General features: G+C 38.0%; 2 protein-coding genes across 2 annotated transcripts in view; both read left to right on the top strand.

Moving 5' to 3' along the window:
* Positions 1-3,809: 3,809 nt before the first annotated feature.
* LOC139765820 (uncharacterized) lies at positions 3,810-9,659 on the top strand. Its single transcript, XM_071693626.1, has 4 exons — positions 3,810-3,872; positions 5,986-6,169; positions 6,261-6,398; positions 7,323-9,659. The coding sequence occupies exons 2-4, from the start codon at positions 5,998-6,000 to the stop codon at positions 9,086-9,088; spliced, it is 2,076 nt and encodes a 691-aa protein (XP_071549727.1). The 5' UTR covers positions 3,810-3,872; positions 5,986-5,997; the 3' UTR covers positions 9,089-9,659.
* Positions 9,660-13,374: 3,715 nt separating this feature from the next.
* The window catches only part of Swt1 (Swt1 RNA endoribonuclease), a 30,423-nt gene continuing 20,770 nt past the window's right edge, over positions 13,375-23,027 (top strand). Inside the window, 3 exon segments of the mRNA XM_071693625.1 lie at positions 13,375-13,421; positions 19,162-19,712; positions 19,714-20,727. Coding sequence (XP_071549726.1) covers positions 19,380-19,712; positions 19,714-20,727 — 1,347 coding nt within the window. The 5' untranslated portion in view covers positions 13,375-13,421; positions 19,162-19,379.

A 23,027-nucleotide genomic window follows, 5' to 3' on the forward strand; every position in this document is an offset into this window, starting at 1 on the left:
TGAAAACAGCATACATATTCTCCCCACAAGTTGCAGACCTCATAAACCAAAGAAATATGCTAATATTAAACTATTAGCAAAGACCTCGGAACAAAACCATCAATGTAAAATGAAAAGCAAACCAAATTCACATTCCTTCCTTAATCTGCCTTACAAAACTAACAGCAACCTACTTTGTAAATGATAAAATCCCCACTTTCAACATGCATTTCTGACCCAGGTCACCAACATTTATTCTAAAGAAGACTTGAACATAAGAATTAACCAGTCCAAATACATCCCTGACCAGGAGTCACATAAAACATATGCAGAAAACTCAACTTTATGAAAATCAGAGAAATACCCAACAATATGCCATACATCCACAAATTATTTTGGCCCAATTGCACACCAAGGACTTAATGGAAATCTTCAGCCACTCTTCGTCTCAAAATCCCAGACATCTGGAAACCTGTTAACAGATTACCCGATCTTAAAACTCCCAGAAGTACCTGACTGCTGTCCTTTTTGCTATATATCACTAGTATCATCAAATATCTACTCTCCTAAAATATTTATCCCCAACAGTCAACCAAATTATTCCACTTTCATCCGCACTATGGATTTAAACCCACTCATTCCATTGCCTCTCAACACAAACTGCATGTAATACATCCTTAATGGCTACAACCAGCCAAAACACTCCCCCAGTATCTGAATAGTATCAGTGGCTATGGGCATCAAAAAAGCATTGGACACAAAACATTTGACATGACTCTCCAGCTTCAAAATCTTACACTACAATGGACTTTCCCAACGAGAAGTTCTTTCTCCAACCCTCTTCAAAATCTTGCATAACCTTTCTTCACCTTCTGGAGACCACAGTGAAAGTCCTCTCACATGTAGATGACCTCTAATCACATCAAATCACCACTACTCAAGCCATAACAAACATCTGTAGTACATTACACGATATGAATACTGCTTAACTAGAACAAAAAGATTTGCATCTCCACAGATGTCAGCCATCACCCTGACAGACATGAATCTAACCTCTGACTTCCTATCACCCTGAGGGGACAACTACTGAACAAAACTTCAAACTGGGTATCACATGTAACACTCCCTTTCCATATAACGAACTTGAACATTATTATATTCCCTGAGAACACTAACCAGCACCAGTTTTGGATGGGATGGGAACTAATCCTTTATAGCCTCTACAAACATTTCATCCACTCTGCCTAAGGTTAATCTGACCATCCATATTCCAACAGCAAAGACGACAGAAGGGCAAACCATGCAAAAAAAAGCTTTCAGAGAAATCATTAGCTACCAAGCCACCACAAACACTCAACACGTAACAAAAAAGAATATGTGATCAGCTCTCGGTTCTTTTCAACATCCATCCAAACCACTTCATGACCACCTACCAGTTAACCCCACCTTGAATCTGCTTCAAAACTTCAGCAACTTGTACTTATATATGCTCTCCATTTCCCCAAACAAACAAGACACTGACCAAACATATCCACAGCATTATGACTTGATAAGTATTAAAGGTTCGCCCTTCCAACCCAGTCTTAAACATACCCACACCACTGTAACTCTACAGGCATTAAAAGAACCCAGAACAGGAAGGTTAGGTAATACTTGCTATCCTGCTTTCTGGTGGAATCTTATATCAAAAAGTGAGGTGTGTGATATCTTTGTGGGGTGAGTGTAAGGCATCTGAAGTATGTGCTCAGGGCCCAGAGTATGAAAGCTGTGTCTTAGGCATATGGGATCTTGTATTATGCTGAACCAGTGTTTGTAATGGAGATACAACATCTCACTTTTACGACTTCCACAGAAAAATATACATAGCCTCAAATACAATGATTATTTCCTTCAAGACAATATTGATGAAACACAGGACAATTGGTAGCAATTTATAGAGGAAGCAATGTAATCTACCCTTGCCACAGAATTATCCATCACCCCCAAAACCAAATTTGAAATTATCATTGATTCATTCTATGCTTCAAGAAATTTTGCAGCTCGGAACAAGTAGCCACAGAACTATCCATTGCCTCCAAAACATCAAATTTGAAATCATTATAATTCAATCTATTGTTTCAAGAAATGTTGCAGCCCAGAGCAAGAGGAACCACCATCTCTATCAGAGAAACAGCTTAAGCTTTGAGGCAGCAACATTGCATGGGAGAACAAAGTGGCATTTCCCTAGGAGACATAAATTCCCAATTAAATTCTGCAAAAGAATAAAAATCATACTGCCGTCCTTCGCAGATGCCCTGGTATATCAGGCGGGGAGCTTGGATCTGAAAAGCAGTCTGGAAGAAGCTACTGCCCTTAGGAATTACAGAGACATGGCTGATTTGTGCAACCTATGAAAAAGACAAGGCGAAGGAAGCCATTGGGTCGAAGGTCGCAAGCTCTGACCTCGCTCTATGCTGTTGGAGTGTGTGAGGTTAGACAGTCCGGGAGGGGTCAGGTCAGGTCAGATGTTTAAGGAGAAAATTACAGCGGTAGCTTGACTTATCTCGCAACACTTATAGTTTCTCTAGAAGACATTAACAATCCCGAATATATTAGAGCAAATACATAATCGCTGCTTTACGTTGGTGTCTCATGATTATGAATGAAAATAGTAGGATATTTCTTGTTAATTGCTGTTTTTAACACCTCAACTTTATCATATTATTTGGGCAATTATATAGGATACGAGGAGTATCCACAATTTGGTTAATGAGGGAAAAGCGTGCGAATTAAAGAGTTTCAAGGAAGTAATGAACTCTTGAAGACAATGATAAAAAGCTCAGAACAAGAGTAGAAAGAGCACAATATTTCATAAAGAATTTAGTATTTATTTGAAAGTTATATTCAATTGCTAATGTCAATCAAAGTCTCAAAACTAAAAAACCCACGGTTGTGCAGGGGTAAGTTTAATATGTCAACCATTTTTGAAGTAGAATATATATATATATATATATATATATATATATATATATATATATATATATATATATATATATATATATAGTAATTATCAAGGAAGTTTTGTTAGCTGAATTATATCAATGTACTTTTCGCTCTTCAAAAAAATTCGTTTATGAACTTGTTAATCTTATCTAGTGTAAATATCTGTTCAGTATACATAGATATACATATGCTTTTTTATCTTTTCGATTGATTATTAGAATGATCTGAAGAGATGTATTTTTAACCATTATTACTGAACAGGTTTATTGTAAATCATATAGCTAAAAAGGGGTGAGTGAGAGCAATTGCCACCGGTGTTTTCTTCTTAACCCTTAAAGGAAGTTAGGATACGCCCCTGATTCAGTATCAATTATCAATCATTATATTTTTATCATATTCAGTTATTAGGATTAATGACAGTCATTAGGATAATGAGTCATTAGGATTGGCTGAGAGAGCGCTGGGCAGACATCTTTATATGGCGATCATTTCAATTGTTCGTAGATTGTAGGTTTTTGTCTGTATATGTATTGAAGATGGAAAGGTATTAAGAAAATATGATTCATCGTTTTATTTACGCAATGATTATGATAATGAAATTAAAAATCCAAAATCTATGGCAACTTTCCTCCCCTCAAAAGAAAAAAAATTGTGGCTTGTAATGCCAGATTACATTATAGAGATTTGGGTAAAATAATACCTATTTAAATATGACCATATTACTTTATCATTAAAAAATATAAGATATATTATTTTAATTAAAGAAAAATAAATTGCATTGTTAAATATCTACTTATAAGGTTAAATCATTGGCAAAAAAACTCTATTATATAACTCGAGAGTATGGCTTCTATCCTTCTAGTGTCAACAGAAATCCCCCCAAAACATCTTCCATAAATCTGATTTCAAAGGTAAGTTACGACTTCCTATCTACCTCATAACGAATGTATATATATACATCCAAGATAATAGTGTATGTAAATATCACAGAAGCACTGTAGGTGTCATGCATTATTAACCTTGTAGATCAACAGGTGGACGAGAACCCGAGGCGGACCCCTATTTCTATAGGCCTCTGGGATCCTGACACCAAGACTTCATGTATCTCTTACGATTTTATCCTTTATTTATTATATTTATGGAAGGAATTAATCTATATTTTTTAATCAGACTTCATGATGTTAACGTGATTTGAAATAACGTAGATGGCGAAGCTGTAATATGTAAGAAATTAATGGATTTGGTCTGAAAGATCAAACTTGACCTGAAACAGGGGCTAATGAGCCCCATCCCTCACCACCCCCACCCTCCCTCGCACCTGCAGACATCATGGACCGCCCCAGCTAATGGAGACACTTGATTAGTGTAATAATAAGACCCATTGGCGACTTTTCAATAATGCAGCAGTATCCCAAAGTGATTAAATCCAGAGAAATGTGCTGAAATTTAAGATGTCTGCTGTAGGGCCGTTGAAGTACACTGTAATGCTGGAGGAGACCCAGCTTCAAATGCATTTATATATGTATATTTTGTTTTACCTTATTCTTTTTCTTACCTTTTATTTTTCTAACTTTTCTAACTTTTTTCATCATTTTTATTTATTCTTTAGTAGATACACCCAGTTGACTAATAAAGCCTGTGCTCGATAAGCAGTTTATTTCTTTTCCGTAATGATTGTATGATTTTGTTTTATGTTTAACTTCTTGATGCCGGGACACCATGCTTACAGCTGTTGTAGAATGCCCTTCACATATTTTCTCAAACTCCTTAATGAAATTTTTGAAAGCCCAAGAGGATTTATGAATTGACTTAAAGTATTGCAGATGTATTTCACTGCTCTTGCAGCAATCCTGATGTATTTGTTGATTAGAGCAATTCCATACTTCCCACCAAAATATAGAGATGAATTCTTATCTTCAACAAAATCAACTTAAATCCACCAAAATCCAAGAGATTTCATTGGTCAATTGAGTCTCGCATAGTTTTATAGTTGTGCTGCCTCACCTAACATAAAAAAGAAAAAATCAACCACTTTGAAATTCTACATTTTACTTTGTATGCACTTTTGAATTGTAATTTCCCAAAAAGATCAATAAATCATTAACCAGTAAGATATCTTTTACTGTGTTTTTTATATGCCCATAATTACTTTAAAAGAAAGATGTAGAAAATATTAACTTTTTAAATACTAATTACAGTACTAAACACTATTTCCAATTTTTATTTCTGTTAATGGTATAAAAGGAGATTGTATGGAATTCCCATAATATATCTAGCTTTTTTACTTTTATTTTTTTTTTTTATAAATGATACGTAAATGATGGCTAGTTTTGAAATCTAAAGCTCAGCTTTTCAGATGAAGTATCTTGAGGTGCAAAATGACGCCCTGTACAACAGAAATATGAATAAAATGCATACATCTGTATTAACAGGTTGCAATGAAAACCCCATTTCTAACAATGATTGGCATCTATCTATCTGTCTATCTATCTCTCTGTCTCTAATGCCCGTTTTCTTCAGGAACTGTCTCAAGGGGTGGCCATGGCAAGAGTCCCCATAACTGGTGATCTCCAGTGCCACTTCTTAGCATCTGTAGTGTCAGTAGAAATGGAGAGGAAATGGTTTCATGACCAGATCCATCTTGAGTTTTGAGCTTCCCATTGAATATTCGGCTTAGCAAGAGTCAGTCATGTGGGCAGTCAAATTGATGCAAAACTGTTTGTAGCCAGATTTGAATACAGCTTGCCTCTCACAAATGTTAGATTTTTCAATTTTTTTTTTACTTCGACTCCAACAGTTTTTGGCCTCTCTTTTTACAGGTTTCTTAATGCATTCAGAAAGTAAGCTCCATCTTCTACCCAGAAAATCACTTTTCTCCATGATTTACTTTTTACTACAGCTATATACATGTTTATTTAGCCTCATTACTATTGTATATATATTTCAGATTATTCATTCTTTCATATTTTTTCTATTTAGAATTATTCCATTTGATTGAAGATATGTCATATTTTTCATTTACAGGTTGTTTGTGTGATGGTCAGCATTGCTACTCAGACGCTGGGATTAGTGCCTTTAAGTTATGGACCTATTATTTTTATATCCACCATCAAGAATGAAGATGCTTTTACACAGTGTTATATTCCACTCAAAAATGATGCCTGTACCTTAACCGAAGAACTTGCACCTGATTTACACAGTTCTGTTGGTTAGTATTCATACTTTTTGACTGATATGCTGAAAGACCTTTTTTTTTCTTTTTCACCAGAAATTGTAGCATAATTTCCTTATCATTTCAGTTAAGAAAAAGAACTCCACAGATCCAAGTGCAAGAAGGAGACGTGGACGACCCAGAAAGAATCCAATACTGACAGATGACGGTTCTCAGACGAAGACGAACACTAATGTATTGGAAGGGAATACAAGAGAGACCACAGGTACATAAGAACTTTCTGAATAGTTTCTGTGGTAGCACAGCCATTTGAGAGGAGGCTTTCTTCTCTCCTATTAATAACTTTCTCTCTCTTTTTCCATAGTCACACTGCTACATAACTTGGTTTTTTGCCACACACTCTCAAATATATACTGTCATTTGATGATATTTTCTGGTAGAGGCTTTTGTGAGTGTGTGCCCAAGACGGCTGTGCAGATCCTTTGTAATAAAAGTCACTGTTCAAAACAGTTGAAAACATTTATGAAAATGATGTATCCACTTGTACAAAAGACTTTTATTGCCTTCATGAGCTTGAAATTGAATGGCACTATGTTTTCCCAAGTTTCAGTGGGTGATTGATAAGTATCTGTACTTTTGATCAAAAGCAAGACTTGGACATTTGTAAGTGTCTCTGAATTTTTGGAAGAACACAGTGTATTTAATGCACAAGATGCCAGTAAGTCCTTGGGATTGTTCTAAGAAGTTTTTTATTTGCTTGGTTTATTAATGCCTGATGGGAGTTTTAAGATCAGTGTTTCCTCTTTGTTGAGAATTTTTCTCCTTGGGGTAGGTCTGTCCTGTAAGATATATTCTAAGATCCCTGGGGGTTGGAAATCTGGAACCTCATGCCTTTTAGTTAGGTTTACGCTTCTCACCCATTAGCTAACCACCTTTCAGTAGTTGCCAACTTCGGCTCTGTCCGGATACCCCCTGTCCATCCTCCCCTTGGGGTGGGATGAGCAGCTAGGTCGTCAACTACACCATGGAGATCCATGATATGTATATTACAGATATTAATGTCTTGGTAACTATTGTTGTGACCCCTCTGTTGAGTGCAGGTCTCATGGAATGTAGCACTAATTTCCATGTACTTCATGTAAGTAGAATTATAATTTTTATAATAAAAACTATATATCTTTTATTTCAGATGAACTAGTTCTCAACAGAGTTAAGAGAGAGAGGAAGATCCCAGTCAAATTTGATCCCAGTGATGTTAACAAAACAAAAGCTACCAGTCTTCCAGCATCAGAGTTTCTTTTAAAATCAGAGGTTGAAGAAACTGAGAACCTAAGTGAAAATTGTAAGCTCCTCGAGTCAGATAGTGATTGGACAGATGAAGAGATTACCAAGAGCAAGGTGTATGATTCAGATGACTTAGAAGCTATCTTCCAGATCTCAGATGGAGCCAATAAGAGATGTTTAACAACAAAATGCCTACAAGACAATAGTGTTGATCAGGTAATTCATGTGGACTCAACTGAGAAAAAGGTTGGTGATGAGAAAAAGGTTGGTGAATGTGAGTATACAGGTGATGAGACAATATGTGAAATGAACTTTGAAAACATTATTACAAAGGATAAAGAAAAGCATTGTAGTTTGCATGTACAGACTTGTAAACGAAAGAGATTAGATCATTCTAGAACTAAAAGGCGAGTAAAAAGAAAACAACGAGGTTGTGGGCCATATACATGTGAACTTTGCCACATTGATTTCAGACTGATTTCAATTTACACAAAACATATGTTAAATCATGAAATAGCTGAGGGAAAACATTCAGTTACATGTAAAGTGTGTGGTAAGATTTTGTCATCGCATGTAAATTTACGCCGTCACATGATGATTCATACAGGGAAGCCTTTCACGTGTGAGATGTGTGGAAAGGGATTTACTGGACGGTACCTACTAAGGGAGCATTTAACTGTGGAACATAATCAGATTACCTCAACCTCACAAACTCCCACAAACCATCAGTGTCATGCATGTAAGAAGTACATGTCTACTAAGACAGCCTTGCAGTACCATCAGGCACAGTTACACACTTGTATGAAATGTGAGATGAAATGGCCATGCAGAACCAGCTTACGGGAGCATGTGCTACAGATCCATGACCAAGTAAATGTAACAAAAGAAGGCCGTTTAGAGTGTGTTTTTTGCAATAAAACTTTTACCTATAGGCACCGTTATCTCAACCATATAGCTCACCATTCAGATGAGAAAAACTTTGTATGTCAAAAGTGTAAAAAGGGATTTTTGACGAGACAAGCATTGTATTGTCACAACAAACAAGTTCATGAAAAATATAATTATCGTTACCCTTGTTCATTTTGTGAGAAGGTTTTTATATGCAATGCTAAATTGGTGGAACATATACGAACACATACTGGAGAGAAACCATTTGCATGTGATTTATGCAGTGTTGCCTTTGCTGCAAAAGCTACATTTAAATCTCACATGAAGTTAGTTCACAGTCAAGCTTCTAAACAAAGAAGATGGAAGAGAAGTAAAGATATGCCATTATGTTACAAATATAATTGTCCACTGTGTGATATGAAAGATCTCAGAGCAGATGAACTTGAGGGTCATTGTTGGAATGTTCATAATGCGACTGTACAGTTTTCCTATGAAATGCCTGAGATGTTGCAAACCCAGGATACATTAGTGTTAGACAGTAGCAAAAATATTGTGCTATCTAAAGGAAATACAGGAAGTGCTCCAGTAGAGGGTAGTAAAGAAATTGTTGTCTCTGAAGGAAGTACAGAAATTGTTGTGTCAGATGGAACCACGGAAATTTTTTTGTCAGAAGAAAGTAAAGAAATTGTTGTTACAGAGGATGATGCAAATTTTATTGTGACTGGTGAAAATAAAAGTGTTTGTAAGGGAAATGATAATGTTTTGCAAGAGAATGACACATAACTTCTCATGAAACTGTTATTACCGTGCAACTTTAATGACTATTAATGGGAAAATATTTTATAGATTATGACTGATCTATTCTCCTAGATGGCTGTGAAGCATTTTTATATGATGGCAGGTTAACTTAATCTCCTGTGGGAATCATCTTCAGCCCCTGAAGTCTGGTTTGATGGACGTAAGTCCTTTTGACAGCAGATTACATCAGCAAAATACAGTGCATTATTTTTCAGAGTTTTGAATATTGTTATCACCTAGTCCTGATGCTTATTGCCTAGTATTTCTCCGTGAGTAAACATTTTAAATTTTGATACAATTTTATTTTTTGTTGTCATATTCGTGAATCATATGATCTCACCAGTATTGTTTTTCAACAGAAGTTCTATTAAGTACTATTACTTTCTTTTTGAGTAATTGATGATTGACTTTTATTGTCAGTTAGTAGACTACATTCACCGAAGGTGCTTCATCATACCTAGCCTTACCATTTACCCCATAGTTTTGATGATTGTTGAATTATAAATAACAGACCATGATAGATTTGTTGAGATCTTTCTGTATATCAAGTGTTTATATGTTGATTGATATTTCATTTACCATGGTGACAGATAAGCAGTAATGAATTCCTCATGCGACATTTGTAAGGACACATTTTTCTGCTTCTTTCTGTAGCCATAATTTATTTGTGTGTGTAATGATGTGCAGATTTTTTATTATAGGTAAAGGAATAGAAATTTTAGGTAACTTATGCTGAGGGCTCAAAATGAGCAATGACATGAACCTACTATTTATAATCCATAGCAAACCATTTTACATTTCTTTCTTTTCAAACACCAAACAGATCAAATAAACTGAAGATTTGGGAATAGGGTTTCCTCTGGAAATGGATGTTAAACTTTTGTTTCGGTGATGATGGTCCTCTTTTGTCTAGTAGTTAGGAACAGAAAAACATTAAAAAATAATCTTCCTCTTCTAAACCAAACTGGCCGGAGTCTGTAATAAGGAAAAAAATATATTTTCAATGACCTTTATTTTGAAGTCTAGGATAGTATGTAGCCTTCTCCAAAGAGCTTGCAATTTAAGGTTTAAGATTTAAGGAAAGCAGTCTTTACCACTTCCCAAAACAGTGTGGCTGAGTACAATGAAAATTGGCATGAAATATCACAGTCAGGTATGTATTGTCAGAATTCTTCAGCTGAATGAAATTCCTGTTGTGACTTCATACATTACTCTAAAGTTCATGAAATCTACCGGTAATGAATATCGACAAAACTTTATCATAAGCTGTCAAACAAACTTGCCATCAACCTTTGTATATGGTATATAGTTTTTCGTATAGATTAGATCAATGAAGTATGATATATTTTGTTAAAGATATTATGAAAATGCAGGAAAAGCTTTATCATCTGGCATTTAAGTAGTTCAGAGATGGCTTTGACCCATTCCCCTTGCATGGCAATTGGCTGTAGACATCAACAATGCATTTGACACTGTTTGCCAGTGGAGCCTCACTCAAAAGATACAACCTGCAACCTCCAAAACAATGACAAAAAATGAGTGGCTACTCGCAATGGAAGAGTACTTTAACTCTTTGCAGTCTTTTCTTACACAACCTATCATTACCCATATTAAACCACAACATGAAAGTTTTTTCACACGCAGATGACCTCACAATTACATTGCAATACCCTAACACTATAGTAGCAATAGCAAACATGCAGCAATTCATCACACAATTGGAATAATGGTCCACCCAGAATAGAATGACTGCATCTCCACAGAATCTTCAATCACTATTTTAAACCCAGAATGATAAGAATCCAGCTCAGTCACTAACACTAAACAAGTACTGAATGGTATCACATTTGACATTGTTACATTGATGGTCTCCACTGTAAAATCTTACTTTGAGTCTCCATAGCTCACAGAAAAACGATAGTATATCTCCCAGGTTTTCAACTAATTTTTTAGGGCTTATTGAGGGGAAATAATTCAGAATTATACTACGATTTCAAATACACTAAACCTATTTTGGGTCATTACCTCTCCAAATTGAACTAATGCAAAAGAGGCCAAGTTACTGAAGGACTGGTGATTTGGGTATAGACTTTTTTAATTTGATATTGGTGGGTCAGGCAAGGAATGCTGTTTCTCATTTATTATTCTTTATATAACTTTATATATTGTCATCATGTCATTTCCCATAATGAGATCTCAGATACACAGACCAAAGCTTGGGAAGATGTTTTTTGAGTTTTCCAGTTAGTTATAAAGATTGCTAAAGCAATTTCACTCCTGAAATGATGACCATCATCCTTATGATGGTGAACTTTTGACACCAAATGGGCAGATAAAGCCTGGAGAACATGTAGTTCTGTGATACTGCAACTGTGACAGGGTGCATAATACAGTCTCATCACTTTGCAATAAGAGGCCACAGATGTGTAATGCCATGTCAGGACACTGGTAAGGTGCTGAAGCAGAAATGAGAGAATGAAAATGGAGTTGTAGGGTAAGACACCACTACATCCACCTGTAAGTGTGAGGAAGAAGAGGATGGAACATTTTGAAGATGACAGGATATTGTGCAAGGGCCACTCTGATAGTTCTACCAGAATATATTACGGTAACTGACCAGTTCAACTTCAGCAAGAAATTCATATGCTTAGGAAAAAGGTTAGGAGAAAACCAGAGGAAATTGCTTGTTTATGCGAGTATAGAAATTTGTTTAAGCAAATAAAAGTAAGAAGGTTAAAATTGATAGTGATGAATTCAAACAAACCATCTTCATTGTTCAGGTCAGGAAATGTGTACACGAGGAAGGAGATAACCCAGAGGTGGGCTGACATCCCATAGTCATTGCATTAAAGGGTACTGACTTGTGTGTAAGATGTAATCAGAGCAATGGAGGACAGTAGTTTGAGCAGCTTTTCACAATGTTAAGTTGTTTATGATGTAGAATGACAGATGTACATGCTTCTTTTCAACTTATTCGTTTAGTGCATCTTTGACATATGGAAGGGAAGTAAATACCTCTCTCCACACTCCAGGGAACATTTTTACTTCTTACAGAATTCATTTTTCCTTTCGGGAAACTCAAAATTGACCGACTCCCTTTTTATCCCAGTCGCTGATGGCACTGACCCTGTTACTATGCTTTCCCTACATTTTCCATAATCCCCTTTAAAATCATTCCACCCACGTTCGGAGACGCTGAATAAGACTAAAAAACATCATCAGAGAAACGGACCCAACCATTAGACCAGCTGAATCGGGCCATTAACTGCTGTACTAGCAGAGTTGGCCACATCAGCTGATCCAGGCCATTGAACTGAGAGACCAGCTGACTTAGGTCACAACCGTTAGGCAGACTTTTAATTTCCAGACCAGCTGTCAAGCCATCTGCCTTGGCTGCACTAATAGAAAAAAAAACCTTCCTTACATCATAACTATCAGACCAGCTAACTACGACCACAAGTATTAAACGAAGCTGATTCATCACCCAACCCCCCATTCACCTGGTCGAATCAGGTCACAATCGTTGGAAATACTGACTCGTATTCGTCATAAAAGCAAAGTCCTGCGTTAAACCGCAACCAAACGACTTATCGAGTACGGTCTATTGAGTCCTCTCACAACCGGCGGAACAGTTGATTCATAGCACACAACCGAAAGGGTAGTTGCGTCAGGCCTCATGTCCAATCAGGTGACTCAGGTCACAGACCAACTCCAGTATCATAATGTGATAACCGTTCGACCAGCTAATTCATCTCAATTGTCTGAATGAGGGTAGGTCTATCTAGTTATCTTTCTTTGCTTACAATGATTTAAATGGGTCATTCAGGGAAGTTGGGAACGAGCGCCTAACAGCTGACTTACGTCACAGCTGATTACGCCAGATGACTCACCATAATAATTATTTACAAATACCTCGACTCTTTAACTACCACCTTTAAACCCACTATGATACCTAAACCAAAGAGAATAAACATATAAATTAATGAAGTATAATTGAGTTTTATTTTTTTTCACAGGAGGTGGAAAAAAAGATCATAGAGTGTACTAGATATCAAAACAAGGTCTGTCATGGAGGACTAGGATGCTCGTCTGACTGACGGACGTAACCAAAGAGAATAAACAAATAGCTTAGTTAATTAAATATATATTAATTGATTTTAATTTAATTATTTTTTTCCCACAGGAGGGGAAAAATATCATAGGAGAGTATATTAGATATCAAAACAAGGTCTGACATGGAGGACAAGGATGCTCGTATGACTGACGGACGTAAACAATAACAATAGCCAGACACCTAAGAACACCTACATCAGAGGAGGTGAGTATTATATACTTCACGTGATGGCTGTACCCTTAACAACAGCAGTTAGACAATAGTTTTCTTCCCTGTGTTAAGGATGTTGTTAGTTAAGGTCATAATTATTGGTGATTAGGCAAAGGTGAGAGACTTAAGGTGGTAGGGGGTGTGATGTCATTAGGTCGTAACTGCTGGTGAGTAGCCAAAGCTGACAGTCATACGGGTGAGGGTGATGTGGTATGGTGTAGGTTAAGAGAGTGATAAGTTGTGGTAAAGGTGAACTGATCAGCAGTTCTTAATAATTAGAAATTCCCAGAGTCATCTCGAGTGAATATTTATGAAAAAGTATGCTCAAAACACAGACCATGATAAGGCGTTATGGTGATAGCTTACTCTGCAACCAAACTGCCTTTTTTCAAATGATTACCATTGTTTGAATATCACATTTTGGCAAGTGGATATAAGCAAAGCTTAAGTGAACTGGCACTGCAGAACCCCGAAATATGCGGAAATTAGACTAAATGGACTAGATTAACACTTAGATACCATCCAGATTGCATGAGATATGTTCAAATGAAATGGTAGAACTGTGTTCAATATAAGTTAAGAAAGGATTGATAGACAGGCAAAGAAAAATCATGATTTTGCCCTTAATTTCTCTTCCAAACATCAATATATATATATATATATATATATATATATATATATATATATATATATATATGTGTGTGTGTGTGTGTGTATATATATATATATTGGAAAGGATCACAATTTTGTGCTTGATCAAGATATTCCTATGAGTCCATGGGGAAAATGAAACATAATAAGTTCCCAAGTGCACTTTCTTGTAATAATCACATCATCAGGGGAGACATAAGAGAGAAATATAAGTCAGTTGATATACATCAAAGAGACGAAGCTAGGACGCCATTTGGTAAACACGCATGTAATAATCACATCATCAGGGGAGACACAAGAGAGAAATATAACAGTCAGTTGAAATACAACGAAGACATAGATTGGATGCCATTTGGTAAACATGTGATTGTCCACTACAATCACATGTTTACCAAATAGCAACCTAGCTACGTCTCTTCATTGTATATCAACTGACTCTTATATTTCTCTCTTGTGTCTCTCCTGATGATGTGATCATTACACGAAAGTGCACTTGGGAACTTATCGTGTTTCATTTTCCCTGTGGACTCATAGAAATATATATATATATATATATATATATATATATATATATATATATATATATATTTTTTTTTATTATACTTTGTCGCTGTCTCCCGCGTTTGCGAGGTAGCGCAAGGAAACAGACGAAAGAAATGGCCCAACCCCCCCCATACACATGTATATACATACGTCCACACACGCAAATATACATACCTACACAGCTTTCCATGGTTTACCCCAGACGCTTCACATGCCCCGATTCAATCCACTGACAGCACGTCAACCCCGGTATACCACATCGCTCCAATTCACTCTATTCCTTGCCCTCCTTTCACCCTCCTGCATGTTCAGGCCCCGATCACACAAAATCTTTTTCACTCCATCTTTCCACCTCCAATTTGGTCTCCCTCTTCTCCTCGTTCCCTCCACCTCCGACACATATATCCTCTTGGTCAATCTTTCCTCACTCATTCTCTCCATGTGCCCAAACCACTTCAAAACACCCTCTTCTGCTCTCTCAACCACGCTCTTTTTATTTCCACACATCTCTCTTACCCTTACGTTACTCACTCGATCAAACCACCTCACACCACACATTGTCCTCAAACATCTCATTTCCAGCACATCCACCCTCCTGCGCACAACTCTATCCATAGCCCACGCCTCGCAACCATACAACATTGTTGGAACCACTATTCCTTCAAACATACCCATTTTTGCTTTCCGAGATAATGTTCTCGACTTCCACACATTCTTCAAGGCCCCCAGAATTTTCGCCCCCTCCCCCACCCTATGATCCACTTCCGCTTCCATGGTTCCATCCGCTGCCAGATCCACTCCCAGATATCTAAAACACTTCACTTCCTCCAGTTTTTCTCCATTCAAACTCACCTCCCAATTGACTTGACCCTAAACTCTACTGTACCTAATAACCTTGCTCTTATTCACATTTACTCTTAACTTTCTTCTTCCACACACTTTACCAAACTCAGTCACCAGCTTCTGCAGTTTCTCACATGAATCAGCCACCAGCTGATATATATATATATTTCCCTGGAGATAGGGGAGAAAGAATACTTCCCACGCATTCCTCATGTGTCGTAGAAGGCGACTAAAGGGGAAAAGGCGACTAAAGGGAAACCCTCCCCTCCTTGTATTTTAACTTTCTAATTTTAACTTTCATCCTCCTCGAAGGCTCAGATTGGGGTGTCTAAATGTATGTGGATGTAACCAAGATGAGAAAAAAGGAGAGATAGGTAGTATGTATGAGAAAAAGAACCTGGATGTTTTGGCTCTGAGTGAAACGAAGCTCAAGGGTAAAGGGGAAGAGTGGTTTGGGAATGTCTTGGGAGTGAAGTCAGGGGTTAGTAAGAGGACAAGAGCAAGGGAAGGAGTAGCATTACTCCTGAAACAGGAGTGGTGGGCGTATGTGATAGAGTGTAAGAAAGTAAACTCTAGATTGATATGGGTAAAACTGAGAGTGGATGGAGAGAGATGGATGATTATTGGTGCATGTGCACCTGGGCATGAGAAGAAAGATCATGAAAGGCAAGTGTTTTGGGAGAAGCTGACTGAGTGTGTTAGTAGTTTTGATGCATGAGACCGGGTTATAGTGATGGGTGATTTGAATGCAAAGGTGAGTAATGTGGCAGTTGAGGGAATAATTGGTGTACATGGAGTACATGGAAAGAGAGACTTTTGGATGTTAATGTGCTGAGAGGTGTAACTGGAGGGATGTCTGATCATTATCTTGTGGAGGTAAAGGTGAAGATTAGTAGAGGTTTTCAGAAAAGAAGAATGTTGGGGTGAAAAGAGTGGTGAGAGTAAGGGAGCTTGGGAAGGAGACTTGTGTGAGGAAATACCAGGAGAGACTGAGTACAGAAAGAAAAAGGTGAGAACAAATGACGTAAGGGGAGTGGGGGAGGAATGGGATGTATTTAGGGAAGCAGTGATGGCTTGCGCAAAAGATGCTTGTGGCATGAGTAGCGTGGGAGGTGGGCAGATTAGAAAGGGTAGTGAGTGATGGGATGAAGAAGTAAGAGTATTAGTGAAAGAGAAGAGAGAGGCATTTAGACAATTTTTCAGGGAAATAATGCAAATGAGTGGGAGATGTATAAAAGAAAGAGGCAGGAGGTCAAGAGAAAGGTGCAGGAGGTGAAAAAGAGGGCAAATGAGAGTTGAGGTGAAGAGAAAGGTGCAAGAGGTGAAAAAGAGGGCAAATGAGAGTTGGGGTGAGAGAGTATTATTAAATTTTAGGAAAAATAAAAAGATGTTTTGGAAGGAGGTAAATATAATGTGTAAGACAAGGGAACAAATGGGAACCTCAGTGAAGGGGGCTAATGGGGAGGTGGTAACAAGTAGTGGTGATGTGAGAAGGAGATGGAGTGAATATTTTGAAGGTTTGTTGAATGTGTTTGATGATAGAGTGGCAGATATAGGGTGTTTTGGTCATGGTGGTGTGAAAAGTGAGAGGGTTAGGGAAAATGATTTGGTAAACAGAGAAGAGGTAGTAAAAGCTTTGCAGAAGATGAAAGCCAGCAATGCAGCGGGTTTGGATGGTATTGCCATGGAATTTATTGAAAAAGGGGGTGACTGTATTGTTGACTGGTTGGTAAGGTTATTTAATGTATGTATGACTCATGGTGAGGTGCCTGAGGATTGGCGGAATGCTTGCATAGTGCCATTGTACAAAGGCAAAAGGGATAAAAGTGAGTGCTCAAATTACAGAGGTATAAGTTCGTTGAGTATTCATGGTAAATTATATGGGAGGGTATTGATTGAGAGGGTGAAGGCATGTACAGAGCATCAGATTGGGGAAGGGCAGTGTGATTTCAGAATTGGTAGAGGATGTGTGGATCTGGTGTTTGCTTTGAAGATTATATGTGAGAAATACTTAGAAAAGCAAATGGATTTGTATGTAGCATTTATGGATCTGGAGAAGGCATATGATAGAGTTGATAGAGATGCTCTGTGGAAGGTATTAGGAATATATTGGGTGGGAGGCAAGTTGTTAGAAGCAGTGAAAAGTTTTTTATGGAGGATGTAAGGCATGTGTACGTGTAGGAAGAGAGGAAAGTGATTGGTTCTCAGTGAATGTAGGTTTGCGGCAGGGGTGTGTGATGTCTCCATGGTTGTTTAATTTGTTTATGGATGGGGTTGTTAGGGAGGTGAATGCAAGAGTTTTAGAAAGAGGGGCAAGTATGGAGTCTGTTGTGGATGAGAGAGCTTGGGAAGTGAGTCAGTTGTTGTTCGGTGATGATACAGCGCTGGTGGCTGATTCATGTGAGAAACTGCTGAAGCTGGTGACTGAGTTTGGTAAAGTGTGTGAAAGAAGAAAGTTAAGAGTAAATGTGAATAAGAACAAGGTTATTAGGTACAGTAGGGTTGAGGGTCATGTCAATTGGGAGGTAAGTTTGAATGGAGAAAAACTGGAGGAAGTGAAGTGTTTTAGATATCTGGGAGTGGATTTGGCAGCAGATGGAACCATGGAAGCGGAAGTGAATCATAGGGTGGGAGAGGGGGCGAAAATCCTGGGAGCGTTGAAGAATGTGTGGAAGTCAAGAACATTATCTCGGAAAGCAAAAATGGCTATGTTTGAAGGAATAGTGGTTCCAACAATGTTGTATGGTTGCGAGGCATGGGCTATGGATAGAGTTGTGCGCAGGAGTGCGGATGTGCTGGAAATGAGATGTTTGAGGACGATATGTGGTGTGAGGTGGTTTGATGAAGTAAGTAATGTAAGGGTAAGAGAGATGTGTGGAAATAAAAAGAGCGTGGTTGAGAGAGCAGAAGAGGGTGTTTTGAAATGGTTTGGGCACATGGAGAGAATGAGTGAGGAAAGATTGACCAAGAGGATATATGTGTCGGAGGTGGAGGGAACATGGAGAAGTGGGAGACCAAATTGGAGGTGGAAAGATGGAGTGAAAAAGATTTTGAGTGATCGGGGCCTGAACATGCAGGAGGGTGAAAGGCGGGCAAGGAATAGAGTGAATTGGATCGATGTGGTATACCGGGGTTGACGTGCTGTCATTGGATTGAATCAGGGCATGTGAAGCATATGGGGTAAACCATGGAAAGTTGTGTGGGGCCTGGATGTGGAAAGGGAGCTATGGTTTCGGGCATTATTGCATGACAGCTAGAGACTGAGTGTGAATGAATGGGGCCTTTGTTGTCTTTTCCTAGCGCTACCTCGCACACATGAGGGGGGAGGGGATGTTATTCCATGTGTGGCGAGGTGGCGATGGGAATGAATAAAGGCAGACTGTGTGAATTGTGTGCATGTGTATATATATGTGTACATTGAGATGTATGGGTATGTATATTTGGGTGTGTGGACGTGTATGTATATACATGTGTATGAGGGTGGGTTGGGCCATTTCTTTTGTCTGTTTCCTTGCGCTACCTCGCAAACGCGGGAGACAGCGACAAAGCAAATAAAAAAAAAAATGTTTATTTCAGTTGTTCATTACAAATCTGAGCTTGAAATATTTGTAGTAATGCCGTGCAATATAGTAATGCATCTTGTTAGATGGGCATAATTTGTGAAATATATCTTATTAGTGTTTGTTTTCTTTTACAGAACAAGAAAATGGCGGCTAAAAGAAGTGATTTAGAGTTGCCCGAGCACTGGGTTCTAAAGAAGTCACGTCATTGGTCTTCCATGGTCTACTATTTTAACACCAGGACAGGGAAATCATCATGGATACATCCACTTCTTATCAAGAAAGGTGGTCAGGACTGTTCTACAGCATCAAGTGATGAAAGATATTACCAAAGAAAGCCAAGAAAGATAAGGATATGTTACCAAAAACAAAAGAATTAAGTACTGAACAAGGTAGTAAACCTGAAACCAAAATAGAAAAAGTGGAAGATAATTTCAGTAAATTAGAAACTGCGGGTTCTAAGATTCGTACTGAAAAAAGTCCTCTTCATGACAGATCCCTGAGTACAAAGTCAGAAGAGAGTCATGCTGAAGAAGAAAATATTTGGAAGAACCGGAAACGTGTGAGTTTTGTTACAAAAACAACTAAAAGAATTAAAAATCCAAGTGAATTAAAGAAAGACTCATCAGATATAAAAAAGACAACACCGGCAATCCACCCTAACATACTGATAGCAAAAAGAATTGCCTGAGAGGGTTAAGTGGTCAAAGAAAAAGGATGTGAACATTCAACCACAGAGCTCTGGGAAGACAGTTCCAAATGCACTGGGAGAGAAGACATTACTTAGTTCTGATGCTAAATGTAACATGCCAGTAAAACCCAAGGAGGTAATTGCTCCAGTAAACACAGAAAAAGATGTCAAGGCTAAGAGGAAGAAAAAAGATGCCAGAAAAAAGAAGGATGATGATCTGATAAGAAGTATTATTAAGGAAATAAGTGGGAGTCCTACTAGAGATGAAGGGTCGAAGCTACCAGTGAAAAACAGAAAAGCTGGCTGTTATGATAAAAATGATGAATATGATGCATATAATCGTTTTTTGAAGTCTAAGGAAGAATCTGGAGATGCTAAAGAGTCAAAATTATCAGTGAAAGACAATGAAAGAAATTTCACTGAGAGTAAAGAAAAAAAACATGATGTGTATAAACAGTTCTTGATGTCTAAGGAAGAATCGCCTCCTGTAAAACCTTTAGTAAAGATGAAACGTCATTCTAAACAAATTAGAGTGACTCCTTGTGATGAGCCAGTACCTGAACAGGTGCTAATTAATCTGTCAGATTTAGTGGGTGAATATGATGAAGTTACAGATATGGAAGTAGAGGAGCAGGAGATTATCACAAAAATTGCCAACTTTCGAGGTTCAGTCAGTCATTCCAGAAATGCAGGCAGCAACCAGTTCCTAACCTCAACGATTAATAGAAATTCAAATTCTGTCTATTTTGTTGTTGACACAAATGTCCTAATTCAAGATATAGGATTCCTTGAAGGGCTTAAAATGAAAGAGATTGATGAAAAAGAGATAATTATTGTCATCCCATATACAGCTTTACAAGAAATGGATGGACTGAAAAAAAATGAGTCCATTGGTAAAGCATGTCAGACTGCAATATGTTGGTGCAATACTCACTTTGAGAAGAATGACCCAAGAGTGCAAGGACAAAGTTATGATAACTTTCTCAAGACTGTTGCTGAAAGCAAGGGCTCTGTAAGTACTTCAACTTTAATTTATTCTTTCCTTCTCTTCTCTGTGGTCTGTCCCATGAGGATTAGGTACATTCCCGGGAACATACAAGGCTGGACTCTTCATATCCTCTTAATTTGGTGAAGAGGCATCCCTTGCAAACATCCTTAAGGTATTCATAGTCAATGGTTTGTTTAATGGATCCACCCTTGACTGGTTAACACCTGACACTGTACTGATGTCGGTGACCTACCTCCTACTAGGTCCTTGGGGTTCTCAGTTTTCTTTGGGATAGTGTGTGCAAGTGGACATGTTACATGGCAGTGTGCTGCTGTCAGCTGGCTTTTCATGGATCGGTATCCATTTTCTTCATTTATTTCAAGGCTTCAAGCAAAAATTTTCTGGGTAAACAGGTTCTTTCTTGTGGTTAATAGAGATAATCCAACACTTCCCTTGAAACTTCTTGAATCTTTAGTTGGTGGACCAGTGTAGAGAACATCCAAAGATCCTTACCTTGGAATACCTCCAGTGACTTCTCTAGTGGTTTGGGTGGGTCCTTAATAACAAGGATGGGACTTCCATTTTTCAGATCACATAGTGGGGCCCTCCCTTAGTTGGGGCACTAAACTCCTCCCTTTTCTACTTGAAGATGGACCTTTTTTTTTTTCCTTCCTTCCTTCCAGAATGTCTTGAGCTTAGATGTGGATGGAGAGTACCATCCAATACCTGATGCACAAGAACTTTGCAGATTACTACCTCTTTTAGAGCTAGTGGCTAGATTCTCTGCTTATTTCCATATGACTTTTTTTCAAACCTCGTATCTGTAGGGAGTTTGCTGTATGATGCATATGCCTTTTTATTATCATACTTGTCAGCAGAGGATTTTTGGTTTTCTTTCCTTTAACATGGCATCTTATGTAGACCTTTGTGCTAGCAGAACCAGTGTATTATATCCAACTTATAATTCTCCAGTTTTAAATATAGGGGCAGTTGAAATAGATCCTCTGTCCATGTATGGGAATTACTGGGACCATATTTACATTTATCCCAAGCTGTTTGTCATGGAAAGGTTGTTCTCAGCTGACTGGACTTCAGTTTTGCAGGTAGCCCCCAGATGAAATATGTACATTGTTATCAGAGGCTCCATTAGCCATGCCATGTACCTCAGTTTATACCTCATGTTTTTTGTAGACTGCCTCAGATTTGCAGGATCTCATCTTCACTCTTGTATTCTTGAATTTATTTGTATGATTATTCTCAGACCCAGTACAGCAAGAGACATGGAGTATGCTAATATATAACTTACATAACATTCATCCTTCTATTCGACTCTACCAATTGTCCTGAAATACATTTTTCATCTGTGCCAAATTTGATTTCTTAGAAGTGAATTGTGCCTGATGTGAAGAGCTCCTTTCTAGTCCATATCATGACAAGAACAAGGCTGTTAATGCTATTGGCTTTTGTGAGTGCCCCTCAAGAACCCATCTCTTGGTTTGGGTCTACTTTATAACAGTTCCAAGATGAAATTTCTGGTTGTCTCTCCTCTTCAGCCCAAGTGGGAGGTTTCAAATCTGAGACATTTTACATTACAGTAATTTTTCTGGCAGAGTAGCTCCTCGATGTCTTCTTTTATAAATTCTTGCCCTAATAATTCTTGGCTCTGAAACTCTAGAAAGTTTTGTTAAGAGAGCTTCACAACATATGCCTGGTTGCTTCTCTCACAAACCCTTTACTCCTAACTGGTATTGCAAAGGGAACCTTTTTATTTGTACACCCTGGTCCTTCAAACCTCCCTTTCTGAGATATATATCTGTACATGGATGCAGAAAAACTTTTGTTGGCTCAGCCTGGGTCGTATGCTAGAAGACGATGTGAGAAGATGGCCTCTACATTGGCCTCTCTCAAAAATCCTTTGTTGTTAGGAATCCAGTAAAGGGTATGTGGCACCTTTATTCCACTTTTGCCAAACAGTTCCTTAGTTTAGATGTTTTGGATCTACCCTGTGCGGCTCTAGTTATTAATTTTGTCTCAGGGTTAGTTTTGTCAAAAGTTTATTTTTTCCCCAAACCCTCCTCCATCAAGTGGGTATACTCTCATGCTTGCAGAACAGACCACTTTGGAGGGAAAAGTAGGTTTTGAATATCAGAAGACTTTTCCTGTACAAGACAGTGTCCCATAATCATTTTTTTGTGGTTTTCTCACCCTGCCCAGCCTTCACCTTTTCATAGAACGTTTTCTCTTTTCATTTTGTGATCACCATAGTTTGACTTTCTCGATCTGCAAATTGTGAGGTGTAAGTAGGGATGGTTGCTGATTGGCTG

Source organism: Panulirus ornatus, chromosome 56 (genome assembly GCF_036320965.1).
Source record: "Panulirus ornatus isolate Po-2019 chromosome 56, ASM3632096v1, whole genome shotgun sequence".
NCBI lineage: Eukaryota > Metazoa > Arthropoda > Malacostraca > Decapoda > Palinuridae > Panulirus > Panulirus ornatus.

Bases quoted from the DNA above. Each gene is read 5' to 3' on its own strand.
- LOC139765820 (XM_071693626.1), top strand. From the start codon at position 5,998: ATGGTCAGCATTGCTACTCAGACGCTGGGATTAGTGCCTTTAAGTTAT. The intron at 6,170-6,260 runs GTTAGTATTCAT...TTATCATTTCAG, and splicing joins TGATTTACACAGTTCTGTTG to TTAAGAAAAAGAACTCCACA. The intron at 6,399-7,322 runs GTACATAAGAAC...CTTTTATTTCAG, and splicing joins GAATACAAGAGAGACCACAG to ATGAACTAGTTCTCAACAGA.